The 21,277-nt window shown below is 40.6% G+C and overlaps 1 protein-coding gene across 1 annotated transcript in view; it reads right to left on the bottom strand.

Annotated features, from left to right (window-relative positions):
* TOP1 (DNA topoisomerase I) overlaps positions 1-17,735 on the bottom strand; it is a 98,749-nt gene extending 81,014 nt beyond the window's left edge. The window contains exons 1-2 of the mRNA XM_063101068.1: positions 17,456-17,735; positions 17,120-17,144 (exon numbers count right to left, since the gene is read on the bottom strand). Of these exons, the coding sequence (XP_062957138.1) occupies positions 17,120-17,144; positions 17,456-17,488 (58 nt within the window). The 5' untranslated portion in view covers positions 17,489-17,735. The remainder of the gene's footprint in view (positions 1-17,119; positions 17,145-17,455) is intronic.
* Between the last annotated feature and the right edge of the window lie 3,542 nt (positions 17,736-21,277).

Raw genomic sequence — 21,277 nt, 5'->3', positions numbered from 1 at the left:
AAAAAGAGTCCTTTGCTTTCTTATAAACTAAGGTGGAGGGTCTTTTGGTATGAGAAGGGGGCTCTTTGCCATGTTTTGAGCCAAACCCTTTTAAACTAACTTTAGATGACAGGTTCTCAGACTTAAACCAGCTGTATAATATGATTGGCTCCTCCTTCAAAGACAGTCATCAAATCAAGCATGTGGAGGTTGGAGGGAGGGAATTACACAAAGGCACTTCAAAAAGTTCACAGAAAGATGGCAAGATCTGTGTTATCTTCCAATTTATTTTTCCACAAACTTTTTGAAGTTCCCTCTTACAATCAAAAGCTGCCTTCCCCCAAAAGGCACTCATGATACTTTTGACAAAGATAATTTCTGCTCCTCTCTGATGTACAAATATATAACCAGTGCATTAAGAAAGCGAATACTGGAATCATTTGAATGAACACACTGGATGAAGAAATTAATTTTTTAAAAGAAGATATTTACCAATTCATTATTGAAATTCTTCTACTGGTAAAGCCCTTGCATCTTCTCCTTCCTCCCTAAACTTCAAAACCATGTATATCACGTCCCCAAAAGCTGGAGTTTAAACAAAATCAACATTTCTACTTAACACTCTACCCAGTATGTTCTGGTACTTTAAAAGAAGACTGTTTTTGTCTAGGACAGATAACAAGCTGGTCTTGGGTGATAAAGACTGGCATCCGGGAGTGTGGTGACTATCAGGGGTATGTGAATCTCCCCAGGAACTTAATGCCAAACTAGAAGGAGTAAGGAGGCCTGAGAGCTTGTCCTCATTAAAAGAGGCATGGGTCAAGGAGTGAAAAAAAACTCTACCCTTCCCTGTCCCTCAACACCACTGTCTAAATTCACATTTTACCAATGCTGGTCCAGTTTCAATCCAAGGAAACCCAGTCTGTGATCCCTCTTAATGGTTGATTTCAATTTGTTGCCCATAAAAGAGTCCTTTATCACTATTTTACAGCAATTCTCAATGAAAACATGAAGCAGCCTATTGGTCAGCTTCAGGCCTCAAACACCCCCCCCCCCCAAACAGTTAAATGGTCAGAGGATGTTTTCAATTCCAGTCCACTTCCTCATTTAAATTTCTTGGACGCCCTTTACGCTTTTACAATGCCACAACTACCTTAATCTGTTTCTTTACAGCTCCTTCCTGTCCACGCATCCTAACTTAGTTTAAAACCTTCTCTCCCATACTACTCCTTGCATTAAGTCCCTTAAATTCAAGTTCATCTTCTTTTCTTCTTCTGGTTCACATTTCCAGGGACCAATTAATTATATTTAAAAGACAAAAAAAAAAAAAAAAAAAGGATTCAGATTTAGGTGACGGGATCACCAACTAACTGACAGGTTTTAAAAGCCAATTCCACTTTCTAACAGTAAGAAGACATCCTTAGAGCATCTCAGGGTCTTTTGATGCAATGTCCTGCTGGGGTCTTAGACAACTTATTTCTCAGCTTTTGGTCTAAATTTTCTAATCTCTAAAATGACCTCTATTGACCCCTTACACTTCCAGTCACAAGAATGCTATGAACTTTTAAAAACTGTTTTGGTCCAAATGGGTTTAAGTAAAAATAAAAATTGTAAATACTTGAGGGCAGTGGTTCTCAAACTTTCCTGTGTAAGAGCCCTGGGACTTGGAATCATCCCAAGATATATGTATTTTTACACAAGTTCTCCTGGTAAAAAACCGTATTTTGAAAAACCTTACCTTGTTATTTCTTGGTCCCCAAGTCCTCTGAGCAATAATTAATACCAAATACCAGCCACCTGAAAAAGTGGAGGTGCTATTGATTTTATTTTCAGTTTCTACTTCAATCGGGTCTGAGGAAGAAAGTTCTCACCTGCTACTCTTCCAAACCCTGTCTGAGAGGAAGAAGAACTATATAAGGGGTAACACAGCTACCCGAACTTAAAAGAGTGGTGTAGTCAGGCTCTTTAAGCCCATTGGGACTCAGTTAAGAAAATGAAATGTCTAGAAAAAAGATGGGTTAAGAGTTAATGAATCTACAGATTAACAGTAAACTCTTGACACTTGGCTTATACAGATTCGTTTGGGAGCTAGAGGCTACCACCTAACGTGAAGAGTCCTGTGAGCTTCCTGTGACACATACAGTGCCCTCAGTCAGATCAGCAAACTTTTTCTGTAAAGGCCAGGTAGTAAATTAAATAGCTTAGGTTTGTGGCCCATTCAATCTCTGTCGTGAATACTCAACTCTGCCACTGTGGCAAAAAAGCAGCCACAAATTATTTGTCTTTGAATGAGTACGGCCCCTCTCCAATAAAATTTTCTTTATGGACACTAGAATTCGAATTTCATGTAATATTCCTGTGTTGTGAAATAATATGCTTTCAATTTTTCTCTCCAACTATTAAAAATGTAAAAACCATTCTTAGTTCCTGGGCCATACAAAAGCAGATGTAGTTTGCAGAACACAGCACTAACAGTGACTATAAACTACCCCCAACCTCCTGTAGAAAGGTGCCTTTCTCAAGCTCAGTATGTAAATGAGGAATATCCTCCTGGCTTTACCTACAGCTCCCCTCTAACTCCTAAGCTTTCTCCTAAACGATATCCATGCCAAGCCTCGTTCCCATCTCTCTCCTTCCTTCAAGTAGCTCACAAATGGCCATTAATCTATTTGACTTGAAAGTGGTTAAAATCCACCTCTGCTCTGCAAACCCAGTCAAAATAAGCCACATTAATGAGAACTCTGAAGGGAGGCCACTGCTGGGCCCACTGTTAATTCTGCTTCTTAAGCAGCAAGCTAGTTAAATTTTTTATCCCCCCTGAAGTGGGAACAACGTCATACTTGTTCACATAATGCTAACCACCTCCAATGAAATTCCTTCATAAATAAGCAGACTTCAGGGATCCTTATAAAATAAGAGGGTTTCTAAGTTAACAAAAAGATCATTTTTCTTGAATACTCAGATAAATAGATTTTACTGATTTTTGGAATAACTGGTTCCAAGCACACGCTGAACTGCTGAAAAATAAAGTATCCAGGATCTTTGCTGCATAGGCAGGCAAACTTTCCTTAACAGCAAAAGGATTACACTTTAAAGTGCAGCAAAGCCTGATATTATTGTTAAGGATCCATCATAAATGGAGATAGATAGCTCCACTACAGCACAGAATTCCCCAGGAGGCAACTGAGTCACCCAGGTCCCCCTTTACCTTATTTTGTGTCACATCTAAGAACTCAGGCTGTGGTGTCAGATAGGCTAACATTAGCTGCCCTTCTCTGCAGTTTAGTTACAAGCTACATAGCCTTGAGCCAGTTAACCTCTGAGCTTCAGTTTCTTCAAATGTAAAGTGAAGATAGTAATGTTAAATACCCCAGTATCAATAGATGAAAGAAAGTATAGAATACTTGAGACATTGCCTCGGATATAGTAAATGTTCAAATAACTAGCTATTTATTTCATCCCTATTCATTTTCTCCTCCTACCCTCCAAAAAACTGATCTTAATTTGAAGTTTAAACCTGGAGGAAACTGGACCTATTCCCAGTCTTCAAGCAATTTACTCAAATTGTTATATGAGATCACTGGCCCTCATGGTGGCAAAATCTACAACCCTATTTTGATTTCATCAGACTAACTAATATGTCTAGCTAACTGTGAGCCAGATTACTGAAAGATGCAACAACCCACACTCACCATGTGCATGCAAATGAGAAGATGATCCCAGACGGAATGGAGAAGCTGAGTTCTGATCTGCTTTTACTACAAGGAACACCTTGGGTGAGTTAAGACTCTTGGGTTCTGTTTGGTAGTCCGTACAATCTTAGATTCTTTACTACTTATAGTAAGACATTCACTTATTACTGATTACAATTTAACAAATGTGAATTAACTTCTTGTTGAGGCAACATGCTAGAAACCTGTAATTCCAAATGAAGTTGTGGGCTAATATCAACCATGTTAAAGGATACTGATCTGTGAAGGTGTGTATAAATGTAAGTCAACCTGTTTTGTCAAGTACAAAATAGATATAACCTACCTCATAGGGCTGCTGAGATAAAATGAGAACTTAATCCATCCAAAGGACCTTAAATTTTCACCTTTGTTTAGCACTAAATTCAAGTAAAATGGAGAACTGCCTGAACTTCCCAGTGCTTTGATAAACATAACCTTACTTACCAGTCTTAAGTCCTCTTAGGGTCTTCCCAGGAAAAGACAATGCTGACATAGAGAAGGAAGACTATTACTCAAACTCAAAACACAACAAATTCACACCTGTCTTTGGATTTTTAAGTTCCAAGAGCTCTAACCATATTCCAGACAAAATCTAAACCTGAATCTCTTGGGTCTTATCTAAATTTTACCTAGAGCTGTGCTGTCCAATATGGTAGCCACTATCAACATGTGATTATTTCAAATTTAAATTAAGTAAAATAAAACAAAATAATTAAGTTCCTCGATCACACTAACCACATTTCAAGAGTTCAGAAACCTCATATGGCTAACAGCTGTCATACTAGCACAGAGACAGAACATTTCCATCATGACAGAAAGTTCTATTTGACAGCAATGATCTAGAAGCCTGGATGCAGGACAACACTTCTTTTTAATGGTAAGAAGCCTGAGGCAACATGTTGTATGACCTGCTCTGGTCAGAGGTGACAAAATTGGGATAAAGACTTCATTTGTCCTGACTCCTTGCCTAGCACTCTACACTCAACCTGCTGGAGCCCAGTCAGGGGACTTTTCCCTACGCATGGCACTGCACTATGCTGTGTAGTTCCTTAAGGTCAGCAAGAACTTTGCCTGGCCTAACTGGCCATCTCAAAAGCAGGCTGCTTCTGCACAGAGACCCTAGAAAATCAAAGCCTCAATGAGCGCCTGTGTAGACAACATTTCAACTGAAATATTAGTATAATGAGGTATAAGTCAAACCCAGATAGAGCAATTATTTTAAGCTTGAGGAGTATGGGAAACAAATCCTATTTTTACTAACTTATCTTCATTCTCTAAATATAAGACTTAAAGTTGGGAATTTTTACTCTTGCCTCCAAAAGTAATTAACCGTATGAAGCCCCTTAAAAGGGCACTTACATTTCATATACTTCTCTGTAGTGAGTCACTTCTTCACAAGAACATCCCTGCACTGCAAATGCTTCTCCTTTCCCAGGAGGCAGAACTTGAAAGGGAAAAAGGACTTGTCTAACCTGAAAATGTACCTTCCCAGGCTAGCTCAATTAGGGCAGGCCCATTCCTGCAGGCTTGTCCTCCTTCTGCCTGGGAAGTAGTGAGAGTGACTGATTATAAACTTCCAACCTACATAGGAATCCATAGCTCCCTAGACTGCCTCTGTTTCCAATGGTTGGGGGCCTCAAAATGCCCCCAAGTCCACACCTTGTCTGGCCATGAAATTGTCAAAAGTGTGTTGATGCATTGCTTCATGTATCCTATTCCTAATTCAACCAAGGGGACTTCTTTGTCTGGAGCATCACTACTGACTGTGTTTGAAATGGATGGGCCATTCTCTGGGCGACTAGCTGTAGAAAGAATAAGCCTAAACATACCTCTCCTACTGAGATAATATATATTCTTTAGGAATACAAACGTTTTTGGTGTTAATCATGTAATTGGCTCCTTAAAGATTTTTATGCTCCAGAAGACCCTCCCCCCATTATGAATTACTCCAACTTCAAAACTATAAGGAAGCATAGGAATTGCACAAATAATGAGCCCCAGCCACAGACCTTGTGAAAGAACAAGGAACACTGCTTAAGAGGCTGAATTACTACCAAACTAGTTTTAAGCTTTGTAAAAATATCAGGTCTATAGAATTTGACCAGAAGCTTATTTTGATCAGTCAACTTTTCTCATTCTTGTCAACTATTGGACTTCGGAGACATTACTATGTATCAGGTAATCTTTCACATACCTCTGAGGTAGCTATTATCCCCACTTTTACAGATGAGGAAACAAGGCTCAGAGTTGTGACTTGCTCAGAGCAGCCCAGCTAACAACTGAACCCAAGTTAATCTAACTTCAAAATCTATATTTAACTGGTGAGCACATGAACTTTGTCAACTATCTTTCATCTTCCTAAAAATGTGAGGCTCAATGGGAGACACTGAACTTCAAATCCTGCTCTATTGCATTGGTTCTGAAACTTTCGTGTGTATTGGGTCACTTAGTGGACTCCTTAAAAGCCAGATGGTTGAGTCCCAACTCCCAGAGTTTGAGAGTCAGTAGGTCCAGCTGAGGCCTAAGAATCTGCATTACCAACAAGTTCTCAGACAATGCTGATGCTGCCAATCAGGAACCACACTTTGAGAACCACTGCTCTATTCAATTCCTCCAATTTCAATCAGTGTCATTGGAAGCTGAAGACCTTAACTAACTTAATGAAAAGACAGTGACCTCTATAGACTGGATCTTCAGCACTTCACTAATCTATGCTGTACCCCTCCACAACTTACCTTCTAAAACCCTACCTTAACCATCCTAGAAAAATATTAGTATGAAAACAACCTCTCGCTATTTGTGCTCCAATCTCCTAATCCAAAAAGATGACATCAGGATTAAAAGGCTTGTTAAACATGGAAGTAGGAGAAATAATTAGGATTCTGATGAGTACCATAGCTGCAAAAGCAGTTAACTATCTCTGCTATTTAGGTAAATGCTCACTGAAAGTAGAAGTTATCTATTAAAATTAGAGAGAAATAAGTATCAAGCTTTTAAAAACATATACTGAAAAAACACTGTTCTGGTCCTTTTAAAAAAATTCCTGTAAGCTTTATAGCTTGACCAATGAAGAACCTTAATTGAATGAAGCAAAGTACATATCTTAGCCAAGTAAGGGTCACCTGCATTAAGGAAAATCATTTGCGATTGTTGAAGATGTATTAAAAATGCAGATTTTCAGTACCCTCCACAAGGGAATCAACTCCTAGGAGTAGGACTAGGAATATGTATTTTTATCTAGCACTCCCAGGTGATTCTTATGCATATTAGCTTGAGAATGAAAACATACTATAAAGCTCTCAGTATTTCTCATCTGAACTTCAACCAGCAGGTGAGCTAGGTTTTGAAAAGAAGGGTTCCCATTTCACAACTTAAAGATTTGTTAAAAGCATCTGTATTGACCATAAAAGACAAGGCAATGCTGTTGCCCACTTCTTAGATGTAAACAAAACATATAAAGTTTTATAGACTAGAAAAAAAAATCAAAAGAGGACAACACAGGTTCAGAGAAAGCCAGAAAAACGTGGTTACTTGTGGCTTGGGGTTAGGTGGTGACTGCAGACAGATTTCTCTGGAAAGGAAATGGATTATCTATTGGAAAGGAAATGGAATATCTATGACCATGCTGTCAATACTGAAACAGGCTATGAGATGTTTCTAACTCTCAAGGAGTTCACAAAACTTAGTGCCTTCCTAAAAATAGGTAGTAAAACAGAGAAGTAGTGGGTATATCTATCTAAACCTTATCAGATTCTAAAGACTTAAGAGACATTCCAGGGTAAAAGGAATACTCAAACAGGCCCTAACATGATCTTAAGAGTTGTGGGAGAATGCCCACTGAACTCTGAACTTTATCTCTGAGAAACAGAGAACAAGGGTTTGCTGCAGGAGGCCTGTTTTAAAAAAATAATTTTCAATAAATGTACTTCTCAGGAGACTTCTTAAGGGTTGAGCTCCTGGCCTTGGAGAGCTTTTGGTTTGGAAAGCAACTCTAACAAGCCAGTAGTTATAAAGACTAACCAATTTGTGCTCCTCCCCACTTTTGTTTCCTCCCCTGGTTCAGGGAAAGCATGAAAAATAGATCCTGAGTTATCATCAATTTCCCAAGAGGATCTTGTTTATTAATTTCTGATGTTAAATAGCAAGAACTACTGATACTGCATCCCTCCCTGCAAAAATGCACTGATTGGAAGAATAAGGCATGGTAAGTCTAACATTTAGTCTCGATCACTTTTCTAGTATTCAAATCATTCTAAGTAATACCACTATGTACTCTGCACCTTCCTCTGAGCAGTTTAACAGCTTTCGTGTATTGCCCATATCAAGACAATTTATGGATTAGGAAGGGGCAATAAAAGCTGTATATTTAAACTGTTTCATAAAATTAGTTTCCCACAGCTTCAACTGAGTCTAATCTCTAAGATTTCAGTTCTTCAAATTGGTGAGGATGGTGATTTAAAATTCTTTATTTCAGGCAATTCAGTTCCAGGATTTAAATTATCTCAAATATCTGAATTAGCTATTGTCACATGGATCTCACGCACAGAATGTGAGCATTTCTAGTCACCCTGACGATCTAAAATTCATGCAACACAGTCATGTCTAATACAAAAAGATGATAAATACACAAATTAAAGTTATGCTTTTCTTCTATTCCAAGTGTAAAGGTTTAATAGGCATATATACTAAAAGAACATTTTCTATAACAGTTACTGGAAATAAATGGAGATGTCACTCTTTTGCACTGATAGTGAAACATTAACTGCCAGAAAGTACCTCCAGTCCCCATTCACCTTGGTATGACAGGAGCCTTTGTACTGAGGCCAATGAAAAATCTCAACAGAGGAAGTGAATGTACATACCTACAACTTACTAACTTCAAAGCGTTCATTCTGAGAGCCATCTACGTTTGTCCTTTTTATCTGTGTCTTCTAGTTACAGATATTCCCTTTCTGAACGTTTATATGAATGAATATGGTAACTTAAATTTTCCATTTACAATTAAACATGAAATTTTTAGTTTCCTAAATGGATTTCTAAATACTGCACCATCCAAAGTGCAAAGGGCGGAAAATTACTCACTGCCAAAGATTCTTAACCTATAATTTAAGGTATGAGAAATAAAGAGGTTTGTACACAGCAGGCACTTGTCTCTCAGTGACTAAAGTTGCCACAAAGGCAAATCAATATGTTCCTGAGCCAGCCTGTCTACGATCCACAACAGTACTCAAGACTCCCTAGTGACCCCTCCCGACTGGGCAAAATCTTGCAATAAATAATATACTCAAGTTTAATGAAACTGATGATGTTCTCTTTCTACAAAAGACTAATGAAGCAGTCTCTGAAAAAGGTATTTGGGTTTTTGTTTTTTGCTTTTTTTCAAGGATTTGGCAAAGAACTAAAAATTTTGTTGTAAGCTTTACTTTTTATAAAGTAATCCTTACATGCTCTTTAATCCTCAATCTTATGAGTTAAGTATTATACCTACTTCACAGGTAAAGAACCAAGGCTATGATATCAACTTGTTCAAAGACCTAGCTGGCTATTGATCGGAAGCTTAAGAACTCAAATTTGAATTCCCTTGATTCAAACTCTGTTATCTTGGGGGTGGGGTGGGGTGGACGAGACAGGCACCTTGGGGAGGCAAGAAGACTATTCCCATTTAGTATCAGAGAAAATATAGAAAATTTCTATACCATAAAATTATTTTCTCTGGCCTACCTTTAATTGAATATTAATTTTGAAGTCTGCTCCTGTTGTGACATTTCTGTGATAAATGTTTTAATCAATGGTATAAGATCTCTTCTAAGATCCAGTAGGCTTAATCTAATGGATATTAGTGAACACGTCCCTAAATGACTTTGGTTTATTTCTTTTAAGTAGCACTTCCAAAATAACAAATTCAAAGAAATTCAACATTCAGCATTATCTAGACTTATGAGCCATTACTGAAATTTCTGCTGACTATATAAATTTTTCCATCGAATCTCCCAAATGCCCATACTCATCCACAACTATTAACATGGAGTTTGCTACTAAATTCTCTTACATAAACTTCATTATTTAAGGTACTTTTATTCCAAGAATTACTATTTCACTGGAAATTGCGTTGGCCACCTTAAGCAACCATTTCAGATAAAAGAAAAATTAAGGTAATTCTCAGATGCTTTGAATCTCTTTAGTTTAAAAACATTTTGGGGGAGAAGTAAGGTAGTGGCCTTTAAAAAAACATGCTGACACAAGTCATTTTGAGTTTTGTGGTTTAAAAAAAAAAATTACAAATAACTTGGCATTTCTCTTATTAAATGCATCAAAAAAGTAAGGCTCTGGGTATCTGTAATAGAAAATCCATAGTTCTATTAAATGGCTGAGAAATTAGTCACATCAATAGACTTCATTTCTGAGCCTATCTTCTCTATTGCTGGAAGAAATTCTTTCAGCAATGACAACCTTGCCTTAAACTTATTCTTAGAAAAGTAGCAACCAGATATACATATGGCTCCTACTTAGCCCAAACCTAGATGGGGAGACACTTTTATTAAGTGACTGCTTTATAACTGGAAGAGATCCGTGTAGGCTACGTGTAGTTCAGTTAGGTAAAGCCTCAACCAACTCTAGTTTCATGCTACAATTCACTGTGGAAATGTCAGGAAGATTTAAAACATTAAGAGGGAATACCAGTGAAGGACAGACTGACTAAACAACATCACCACCTCAAACCTAACATTCAAAATAAAAATTCATTTCCTAATAGGAGCTTCCTGACCAAAGTTTAAATTTTACAATGTGGGCAGAGAGGTACCTTTATATACTCATTTAATTCTCAATGGCTTGTGAAACATAGAAATATCATCCTTGTTTATGGATGAGAAAACAAGATTCAGCGGCCAGGCCAATTTCATAATAAGAACAGGGACTTTCTACTTTTTCCTGAATTCTATTCTGATTTTCTATTTTACCACAGCTGCTCAAGAGCAGCCTCCCTCTTTACCACCTATACCCTTCAATATGAATCTGGTATTAACACCAAAGCATCTCTTGGAGACCTACCATGCCAGATGAAAGGGGTCTAAGCTATCTCTACCAGCAGATAATTAAGGTCAGGCTGTGACATCTGTACTAGAAGCTTACCAATTACAGCCTGAGTGGGGTTTCTGGAGTATGGACTAAGGCAATATGCTAACAAAAATGGAAAGTAAAAGGGTGTAAAAAGAAGAAAATTTTTCATTTTCTGGTCTCTGGTTCTCCCACAGCCTATGCAATCTGTATTATCCCCAATCAACTCAGATTTAATAAAAATGTGGTGCCTAGTAAGCTCTTAACATTAACTCCCTTCCTCCCACTTCCCCTTCTGCTGCTGAGCAACAGCTAATAGCTGACTACAGAGAAATAAAGGGGCTACTTTACAGGGGTCTGGTAAAGAGTCATAGCCAATGAGATCCACAAATGACACTAATCCTGAAACCTTCAAGATTAGTCTCCTGCCCAATCAGTAATATGCCTATGAAGCTTTATAAATCTGGATGTTCATATACCATAGCAAAATTAAAATCTGGACTTTTACTAAGTAGCAAAAGTTTGCATTATTCTAGTGTAGGACTAACATTCAACATAAATTTCTTTTTTTTTTTTGCAAATTCCAAATAGCCAAGGATGTCATCCCCAAGAGAGGCCCTAGACATCTATCTTTGCTAGGTTGTGCTGAGAAAAACAACACATACAAAGAACATTGGTCGGTTGGTTTTTGTTTTTAAAATATAGGAAAATGTCAGAATACCTAGGGATTTGTTAAATTTGTTCTAAACAACATCATCTACAACAACAAAAACAGGAGAACTAGAGTCCCTAATAATGCCTGATAGCTTTAACACCTTTTGTTGGAGCTTATCTAGCTGTCTCTTAGTAATGCTAATGAGTCCTTTGGTTCCTTAAATCCAGAGAAACAAGAAGGTTAATTTCAAAGTCTCAGAGGGGAATTAGTGGCCTGGAAGAGATGCATCCCCACCCCAAATCTGATAGGGAGTGTGGAATGGAGATGTAAACAAAAATATTTACCATACATTTCAGGAAAATTCACAAGTACAGTACAGAAAGGTGAAAGTGGCAGGGAGATGACTGAATGGAACTAAAACTTAAAACAACAAAATGACAGATACAGACAGACACTTAATACAAAATTTGACTGGAGTGGTCCAAGTTGATGACATTACAATTTATATATCTCAGAGATATACTTGAGATTATCAGCAACGTCACTTTTCTCCCAGTTTAAAAAATATTTAGCATATTTCTTATACATACAGAATAAAAATCATGTTCAACAACATCTATTTGCTGTTAAACCATTTCAGCAAACTATCAGTCATTTCCTATAAAACTACCAAAATAACATTAATATCTAACAGGTATTCTGCTATAAGCTTTTTCCCACCTAATCAAGCTTTGATCACTGTGACACCCTCGCACCATCTTCATCCCCCTCCCCCATGCCCAGGCCTTAAGCTATCAACACAGTGCACACCGCCCCCACCTAGATAGGCAGGTGATGGGAATGAGGTGGTTTAGCAAAACGCTAATTATTCCAAGCCAATGGCCTCTATTTTAGATTTCCTACTTCAGCTACTGGCCTGGAGCCATCCACGGGGATGGAAAGCTGTTTCTCAAACTTCAGATTTACGAGGCATGGAAAGAGGGAGAAAAGACATTACTACTCCAAGTTTATACACCATCTGAAAGCTTCCTTTAAACACAATACCTCATTAAGTTCTTAAGGGCCAGTTTGGAACTTCTCCCCATCCTAAACACTTTACCTTAAGAAGTCAAATTCTCAACTGTTTGCCTAAATGCCTTACTATGCAAAGTTAATGGTTTCAAAATACAATAATTAAGGGACAATCAGATAATCTAAACCACAGGACACAATTGTCTCTGTCAGCTCTAAATACAATGAATCAACTATTTTTGTGTTCAGGATGGTTTTTTTTAAAAACCTCTGGATTCCACAGCATTTCAAACATTTCCACAACCTCATTCAAAGTAATTACATTTGAATCCATTTTCCCAAGTGAACCTTAGAACTTTATTGAAGTTCAGCATAGTTTCACATGGGAAGGATGTAATCCCTTACAAAACACACTTCTGGGTAAATGACTTTGTGTTTGAAGAAAATCAGTTTTATTTTGCACTAAAAGTATGGCAAAAGTTGTTAAAGATCCTTAACATACATATACATTCATGCCCAACTAATATGCAATAACACAATTTCAGTATAATCTGAAGTCTCCTAAAGTGATAGACATTCAGAAAGCACAACAGAATCATTTCCCATAACATTAGCAACAGAGGACAACTGTCACTAAAATTAATATACAACACAAAGTTTATTTTCCCAACATATTTACAGACTCAGAAGGCATTTTTTGCACCTCCCCACCCCACACATAAACACACACTGAAAACAAACAACAACAAAAAAACCCTCACAGCCTAATTTTGGAATACTATAAACTTTAAGACATGATAGTTAAAAATTCTGGCACTCATATAAATGAGTATTTAATTCACTATGACCCAAAACTAATGGATCTCTTTCAAACTTTCACAACTCTTCATTCTTAAGCTGACAGCAAGGAAAAAAGTTAGACTCAATTCTCTTTTTTTGCTGCTATTGATTATAAAAAGATTTGGGGACTGATCCTGGGTCCCTATTTTCCATTTTACACTATCTACTTACCAAAGAAAAGAAGGACTTGGCAACAGTTAGCAATATAATCAAGTTTTGACCTTTGAAAGCACGAGGCATTCCTGATTCCTTTAACAACTTCTGAATTTTCTTGTTTTGTCCAGAACATCCGAATCTAAAATTTGTTTCTGAGATCTGATATGCTGGTAATCTGAAAGGCACATGTTGACAAGCAACTTTGTTCCATGTCAAAGTGTAGTATAAAGATTCCAGCAGCTCACTAATTCTAGAAACGTGCTTCAAGGAGTCTGTCCGCAGTACAAGGAAAAAAGATTTAACACTGGACCCCAAGGCTTAAGTATCACTGGATTCAGTCTGAAGATTTTCCAAATTTCACTTGGAGGTGCCATCAGTTTTCAGTTTTAAAAATGTGATAGGAATTTTCAGATAGCCACACCATCAGCCTTCCCACAGCCCACCCCAACACATATCCAAAAGCATAGAAGTACCTGTTAGCCTCATAAACAATTCATATTTAATTACCCTCATCCAATTTGAACCCATTAAACTAAACAGAACCAGCACAAGATGATGTCAAACCATGATATATAACATTTCTTAGAATAAACACTGATGGACTCAGGTATTTTACCTTGCTGAAGGGGGGCATGCAGGCAGACCCCACAACTCAAGAGTAGACAGGCAAAAACTTCAAATACTTGAAACAGCGAAACAATCACTAACACCCCAACCTGATGTTACCATAACTTGGCCTCACTATATTTAGTGCTACCAACATGAAGAAAGTCTTTTCACTAAGATAAGAGAGGTTATGAAATTCCTAGCTCACTGTCAATATTTTAAATATAAATACATTTCACAAATAACAGATTTTCCCAGCAGTTGAGTATGGGCCAGAATGTCCTAAATTGCATACAAACAGCTACAATTTTAAATATTGTAGAGAATGAGCTCCAAAGGAGGGTGGGGGGATCTTTTATATCTTAGGGGATAAAGGTAGGCAAAATGAGGGATGTTTGATTTATAATGTATAAACATGCACAGTTAATCTGTAAGTGGGTTAGGCCCACTTAAAATCATGCTTAAGCAAACTCCTCTTAATACAAAGATCAATAATGACATGTCTGAACATAATTAAACATTGATTTTTATTTTTTAAAAACTGTCTTTCATAGTTACATAAATCAATCACTAGTTAACACTGTATTACTTGACAGAGCAAGCACAAAGTTACCAACACCATATCTTCTAGACAATATTCACAAAGATAATTACACCAGTGTCAGACCCTTATGGTGTTAGGGAAAGTTAAAGTGCTCTTTCTCTTGAAGAAACAGGTTTGGGTAAAAAGCAAATGACAAACTATCAAATCCTTCCCTCTATCGTTTTTCAGCTCTGTAAGAAAGTAGAGATGTGCAAGTTTCGATTTCTTCATACGATTACCATTCCTGTGGCATAATGGCTAAGCTCATCATCTTAAACACACCAAAGCCTCAGTATCCTCACCTATAAAACAGAGATAATATTATCTAACTCATAAGGGTCCTTCCAAGGATTAAATTAAATTAGGTGATCCATGGAAAGAGTTGAGAGTCATGCCTGGCACAGTAAGCATTCAGTAAATATTAGCTATTATTGTTATAAAATGTGAACCCATACATTCTAAAAGTCAACACAGGCAGTTTACTTCAGTCTTTACATAAAAATGGCAGAAAAGATCAATAACATAACCAGTCCACAATCATTCACATATTCAACAGTTCCTTTGTTTAATTTAGGTGACAGCCATAGAAGTTAACTTTCTAAACTTTGTTTCATCACTGAATACATTACCTACTCAGGCCAGCCTAAAAGCCAAAAGAACACTTTTTCTGTATTAAGATCCTACCTTCCTCAAAAGGACTCCTTACATCCTCACTTACCACCATCCTTCCTTTGCCTCCATATCCCAAGGAAACATCTATATCTATGCAGTTGTCTAAACTGTAAGGACCTCATCTCCTTCTTCTAAAATCCTGATAGGTTGATTAAACATACTTAAGATAACACTCCAGCCCCTGACAATTCTCTGCACCTTGTCTTGCACAACACCCAGTCCAGAAGTCACCTCCTCTAAGAAGTCTCCCCACCTCCAGACAAAATTAAGTCCACCTACCCAGCATCTACCTTACAATTAACTCATTATGTCTCCCCCAATAAACTGAATTGAGAACAATTACAGGTTCAGCTCTAGCACTAAGCACAGTGCTGGGCACATATTAGGTGCTCAAGAAATGCCACACTTAAATTTAACCAGATTCTCTCCTGGCTGAGTACCATCTCTTGCTGGATGAACCCTTCAAAATCTGAACATAAAGCTGCTCTCAGTAGAACAGGATAACACGATGGACTGCTGATTACAACATCAGAAAACCTACTCATCAGCTTCTCCCATTGGAGAAGTTCCCGGAACCCAAACTCAATTGAGCAGGATTATGTACCATCAGAATTAGTGGGAACTCCCAGCACACTACAGAGGGTAACTTCTCCTTCACCATAATTGTTGGAAAGCCTGCAATGGTGAGCTTTTTATTAGGGGACTCCTCCTTGGGTAACAAGTGGAAATACTCAACGAATAAATGCCTTGACTAGGCTAAAAAGGGTTCAAAAACATGAAGATGTGAAAAAGGCAAGCTAGCTCTTGATTCCTGAATAACTGTGCCTTCTGAAAAACAATGAAGAGGGAGCAGGGGTGGGTGCTGGCCACTCTTTGTTTCAATAAACAAATTCTTTTTTCCCACCCTAGAGCCCCCGCAAAAGACCGACACACCAGGTCCAGATGAGATGCTCAACAACTTTTCCTCCTGACAAGTACAGTAAACTGCGTTTCTAAAAGACACTGCCTTGAGAACCTCAGCCACAAGGAAAAGTTCGAGTCACTAATACTTTAATTTTTCAAAAAAGCAATAAATCCAAGAGTCCAACATTTACATGGGGTGACCCATAGCGAACTTGCAAACTTTCTGAAGGGAGGTACTGCAACTACCTTTGCAAAGAACACAACTTGGGAAAAACAACCTGTAAATATAAAGAACTCCACAAAGGGTGGCTTTAGTTTTAGAGCCATAATTCTTATCATAAACATCTAATCCACCCTCTCCCCCCAAAATCAAAGATTTGTCTGAGGAAATCTTTCATTCTGGAAGCAGAAAAGGAATAACCCCCAGATAAAGTTCTATCTGGAAAAAATTATAACAATTCAGTCTCCCAGTTTTCCCTCTCTGGTGAGGTCTGTGATTTATACGGCTTTGCTCTGCAGAAAGCTCTTTCTGGGCAGCTCAAGGAAGGATCCGAGGGAGGGAGAGAAAGAGACACAGGCACAGAAAGGAGAGGAGAGAGAAAAAGAAAATGGCGCAGAGACTAAGTCCCGACCGTCGACAAGGCGACTTTCCCGGGAGGAATCCCGGCCCGGAAAGGCCACCCCAGGCCCGGCGGCGGGCGACTCGGGGTCTCCATTGTCCCCTCTTGGGAGGGCCGTGATCTGGGGGAGCTGGGGTCCCCGGAAAGGGGGTCTAGAGGCGGCCCGATGGGAACAATGGGGCCGGTGAGCGAGGAGCCGGGACTTAGTCTCTGGGACGCCATGTCTGTCCTCTGCCCGGCTCGGGCCGGGAGCAGGGGACGCGACCGGCGGCTGGGGGCCCGGGATCGGGGCGGGGGGCACACTCACCATTCAGTCGGAAATCCGCTTCGATCTGGAGAAAGAAAACGAGGGAACATGAAACAACAGTCAAATTAAGCCCCCGAGCGGCCAGCGCGCGCGACCGGGGGCCAGGCCCACCCTGCGCACCGGGAGATGAGGGGGCCCTGGGGACGTCCTCTAAAGGGTAGCCATCCCCCCAAACTGTAACTTCGCGGCTTTCGCCCGGGGCCTAGCGAGCCGACCTCCCGCGGCGGGCGGCCCCTGGCCGGGGACTCCGGCCTGTCAAAGCGGCCGGGCCGGGGCCTGCGCCGGGGGTCCAGGGAGGGCCGAGCGGGGTCCCGGGGCCGTGGGACTGGGACGTACCTGGGAATCGTTGTGGAGATGGTCCCCACTCATGTCTGCCGGAGCAGCGAGCGCGGCGAGCGGCGAGAAGGTGCCGGCGAGACGCAAACGATTGGGCCGGCCTGTGCGGGCGGACGGGGCTCTTGGAGGCTTGCGGAGGCGCAGGTGAGCGGCGGCGACGGGCCCTGAGACTCCTGGAACGGCTGTGGTGGCGACAGAGACAGCAACGCTGACTGACTGCCGGGCGGGCGAGTAGAACAGACCCCAGCAGTTGTGTAACAGCCTAAGTTCGCATTTCGGTTTACTGCGCCTGCGCGGCCGCTTTTAAACCGGAACGTCGGCGACGTCAGAGCTCGCGGAAAGAGACCGAGGGTTACGACCCGCCCCCTCGCGACTCAAAAGTACCGGGCTTTGCATCGCAAGCCCCGCCTCCGGTTCGCGCGCGCCGCTGTGATTTGCATAAGGGGCCGACTCCTCCCACGGCCGCCCACCCACGACAACCTTCTCTTCCTCTCCCGGTGTCTTTTCTCGGAACCCCGAAACCCTCTGCTAGGCAGTGCGCAGGCGCTACCAGGACACCGCCTCCAGACCGGGGCCGACCGCGTGGCCACGTGGTGGACCTTTAAAGGCCGCGGCGGGACCCTGCCGCGCCGGGTGGAGCTTATATTCCGCTTCGGCATCTCCTCCGAGTTTGGAGGCCGGGACCCCAGAATTTTCACTAGCGCCTCCTCATTAGCTAACCCGGCCCTGCGGCCGCTTGGCAGGTGAAGTCTCCTCCCCAGCCTTTGTCCAGGCCTCCAACTTCTGGACTATTTCAGGCCCACTTCTTAAAAATTATTTTAATTTTTCAACAACCAAGGATCCAGTTTAGCCCGAGTTTCCAGCCGTGGGCATGTAGCCCTGGGTCACAAGGGGCCTGGTTTATTTCTTTCTACAAATATTTATTGAGCGTTTACTCTGAGACAGGAATTCCGCTGAGGGAAGCGGCGATCCGAGGAACCAGAGGGAATTGGACCTCATGGTAAACACGACCTGGCTCTGTCCACCGCTGTATCTCTGGCACGCTACTGGGGGTGACAGGGTGGGGAAGGAGGATAAGTTGGAAAAAAGAACTACTGTTTATGGGGCATCTGCTGTGTAACCCGCTCTGAATTCTCACAATAGCTGTGTGAGGGCGCCTATTTTACAAAAGACTGACTGTCTCAGAGATAAGGGACCTTCAACCAATCACCTACCTGACATCTGCACTTGTAGGCCTCACAAGCTTCTCCAGGGCTGGACTCGTCATCTGCACCGAGCTAGAAAAGCCACACCCTGACATCTTCCTCTCCTTCATTTCTCATTAGTCCAGCCAATGGCGTCTCTTCACTCCATCCACTTCTCTGCCCTTACCCCTTACACGCCCCGTTGAGGTCTGCTTTACCTCTTGCTTGGTCTAATACAATAGGCTCCTAGCAGGGGTCCCTGCTTTCATGTGGCTCTCTCCCAAACTGCTCTCCGGCAGTTGCCAATTTTGCCACATCTGTAACCACTTCTGCTATTCATTATTTCATATTTTAATTGATCCACTTTAGTTAGTTTCATACTAAGTAATAATATCTATGAAATCGTTTAAAAATAAATACAAAAAATGTTCATCTGTGGACATAAAATCACCTCTATAAATCTTTGGGGTTAAAGTGACACCCAACACCCACACACTCCCTGACTCAGCTTCTCACAGAACAAGTACCCCTCCATGAAGTGTCCTTCCCCTTTGTAGCACTTACCACAACTGTTATTGTACTAATGCAAATTAGTGATTTAATGTTTATCTCCCCTATAGAATGCAAGGTCTGTAAGGGTGGAGACCTTATCCATCTTGCTTAGCACTCGATCCCCAGCACCAAGCAGCAGGTCTTTCTACAGAAGAGGTATGAAATCAACGAGCGAATGGAAGCAGGGTACAGTAACACAGTGATTAGGAGAACACACTTGGAAGTCAAACCAACCTTGGTTTGAATTCTGCTCTGCTGTTTATTAGCTGTGTGACCTCAGGCAAGTTGTTTAACTTCTCTGAATCTCAGTTTCCTCATCTGAACAATGGTAATAATTGTGGGTATTTAAAAGAATATCAAAGGGCTGGCCAGTTAGCTCTGTTGGTTAGAGCATGGTGTTGGTAATACTAAGCTCCAGTGTTCTATCCTTGTACTGGCCAGCCATCAAAAAAATAATAAAGACTGTCAAAAAAATAATTGAAATTTTTAAAAAAAGAAAAAAATCTTAAAAATGATGAAAAATAATTGAGTGAAGATACGAAACAAGTGGTGAGCTTTCGATTCAAGCTCAGATCTGCCTGACTCTAAAGCTATGTTCTTTCTCTGAAGCAAGCTGCCAGAGTCAATTTTGCCTTGTTTTTCATGTCTTTCCTCATAGTCTTCCCATCTTGGAATCAATTCCAGGCCAGCAGGTGAGGCATCTGGCTCCCACCTGCTTGCTGCAGTTAGACTAAGATCATTTGAGAACCTCCTTCAGGAATAACAGTGCCTCCTACCACCACCACTCCACCCCCAACCCCCAGTGCTTTCCAGATCTCTCCAAGGAAGTGCAGGTAGGCACAGACTCCAGAATGGCATACCAAGGGTGGTCATCGTGCACAGCCATGCACGTATCCAGGCCAGCATGTGTGGCTGGCAGTGCCCAGACATCGACTGGCTTATTCAAGCCCACTCAGCCACTCTGGCTCCTGACACTTCAAACCAGTGTCTCCACAATATGGTCCTAGTATTTGAGAAGATTATTGGTAATGCATGGACAAACTTTTTAATTTTAATAGTTATGTATTTATTTCAATGTATTTGAGAAAAAAAAAAAAAATTTAACCACGACATCAAATCCATAGTTTTAAGGATATAACTGTTTAGGATGAGGCTAAAAAAAGTTTAATTATTGACTTAAATAAAAATACCCATGAATGGCACAGAGGGGACATTTAAGACAAACTCTAGAGGGCTGGCTGGTTAACTCAGTTGGTTAGAGTGCCACCTGGTAACATCAAGGTTAAGGGATCAGATGCTCGTACAGGCCCGCTGCCAAGAATAAACAAACAAAAAAAGACAAACTCTAGGAAGGTCACAGACAAATAAGTGAGGTTTGGAAAACACTGCTTTAAATCAAGACTGCTCACTTATGGACCATCCCAGCCCCCATAAAAATAACTAGCGTATGAAAGCTGATGGTGTAGGCCTGTCTTCAAAGTAGGCACTGTGAAAGGTGGGAGATTTATAGATATCCCCCTAAAAGAAGAGTTCCTCTGATTTAAAGTTACACAGGTCTTTTCCCAGAGGACTACGCAGTCTTCAATATGCTAATACTTATGTGACTCTTGAAAAGAGGGACATGGTATGCAGCATCTCTAAAATGTCTATAAGCCCAGAAGCCATTTTCCAGACTACCTCTTGAGACTTGGGCTCTTTGGAAAGAATGGACCTTGGGACCTGATCTAGGTGGTCACCCCAAATCCAGCCCTCGCTTGTTTGTTTCTGACTCTCTTGGGCTTGTTCTTATCAACCTGGCCCAATTCCTGTCTCCCAGCAGTGAATACCTGTAGGGTTGTCTGAACAGCTCCTGTTTTTCAGGAAACTGTCCATATGTACATTTTCCCCAGACTGCAAGTTTGTGGAGGAACAATGTACACAAATGTACAAATGTGCTGCTATCCCTCTGGCTACAGTTGTTTGGACCAAGACGATCACTTGACCCAAGCTAAGTCACTCAGACTAACTTCCTTGAGACTTTAGAATTGAGAAGGAGAGAGTGGTTTGGTCTCTTCCTCTGGATGGATCTACAGTATGTAAATTAGGG

Source organism: Cynocephalus volans, chromosome 1, assembly GCF_027409185.1.
Source record: "Cynocephalus volans isolate mCynVol1 chromosome 1, mCynVol1.pri, whole genome shotgun sequence".
NCBI classification, from domain to species: domain Eukaryota; kingdom Metazoa; phylum Chordata; class Mammalia; order Dermoptera; family Cynocephalidae; genus Cynocephalus; species Cynocephalus volans.
The sequence above is the reverse complement of the archived record's forward strand: the minus strand, read 5'-3'. Positions and strand labels throughout refer to the sequence as shown.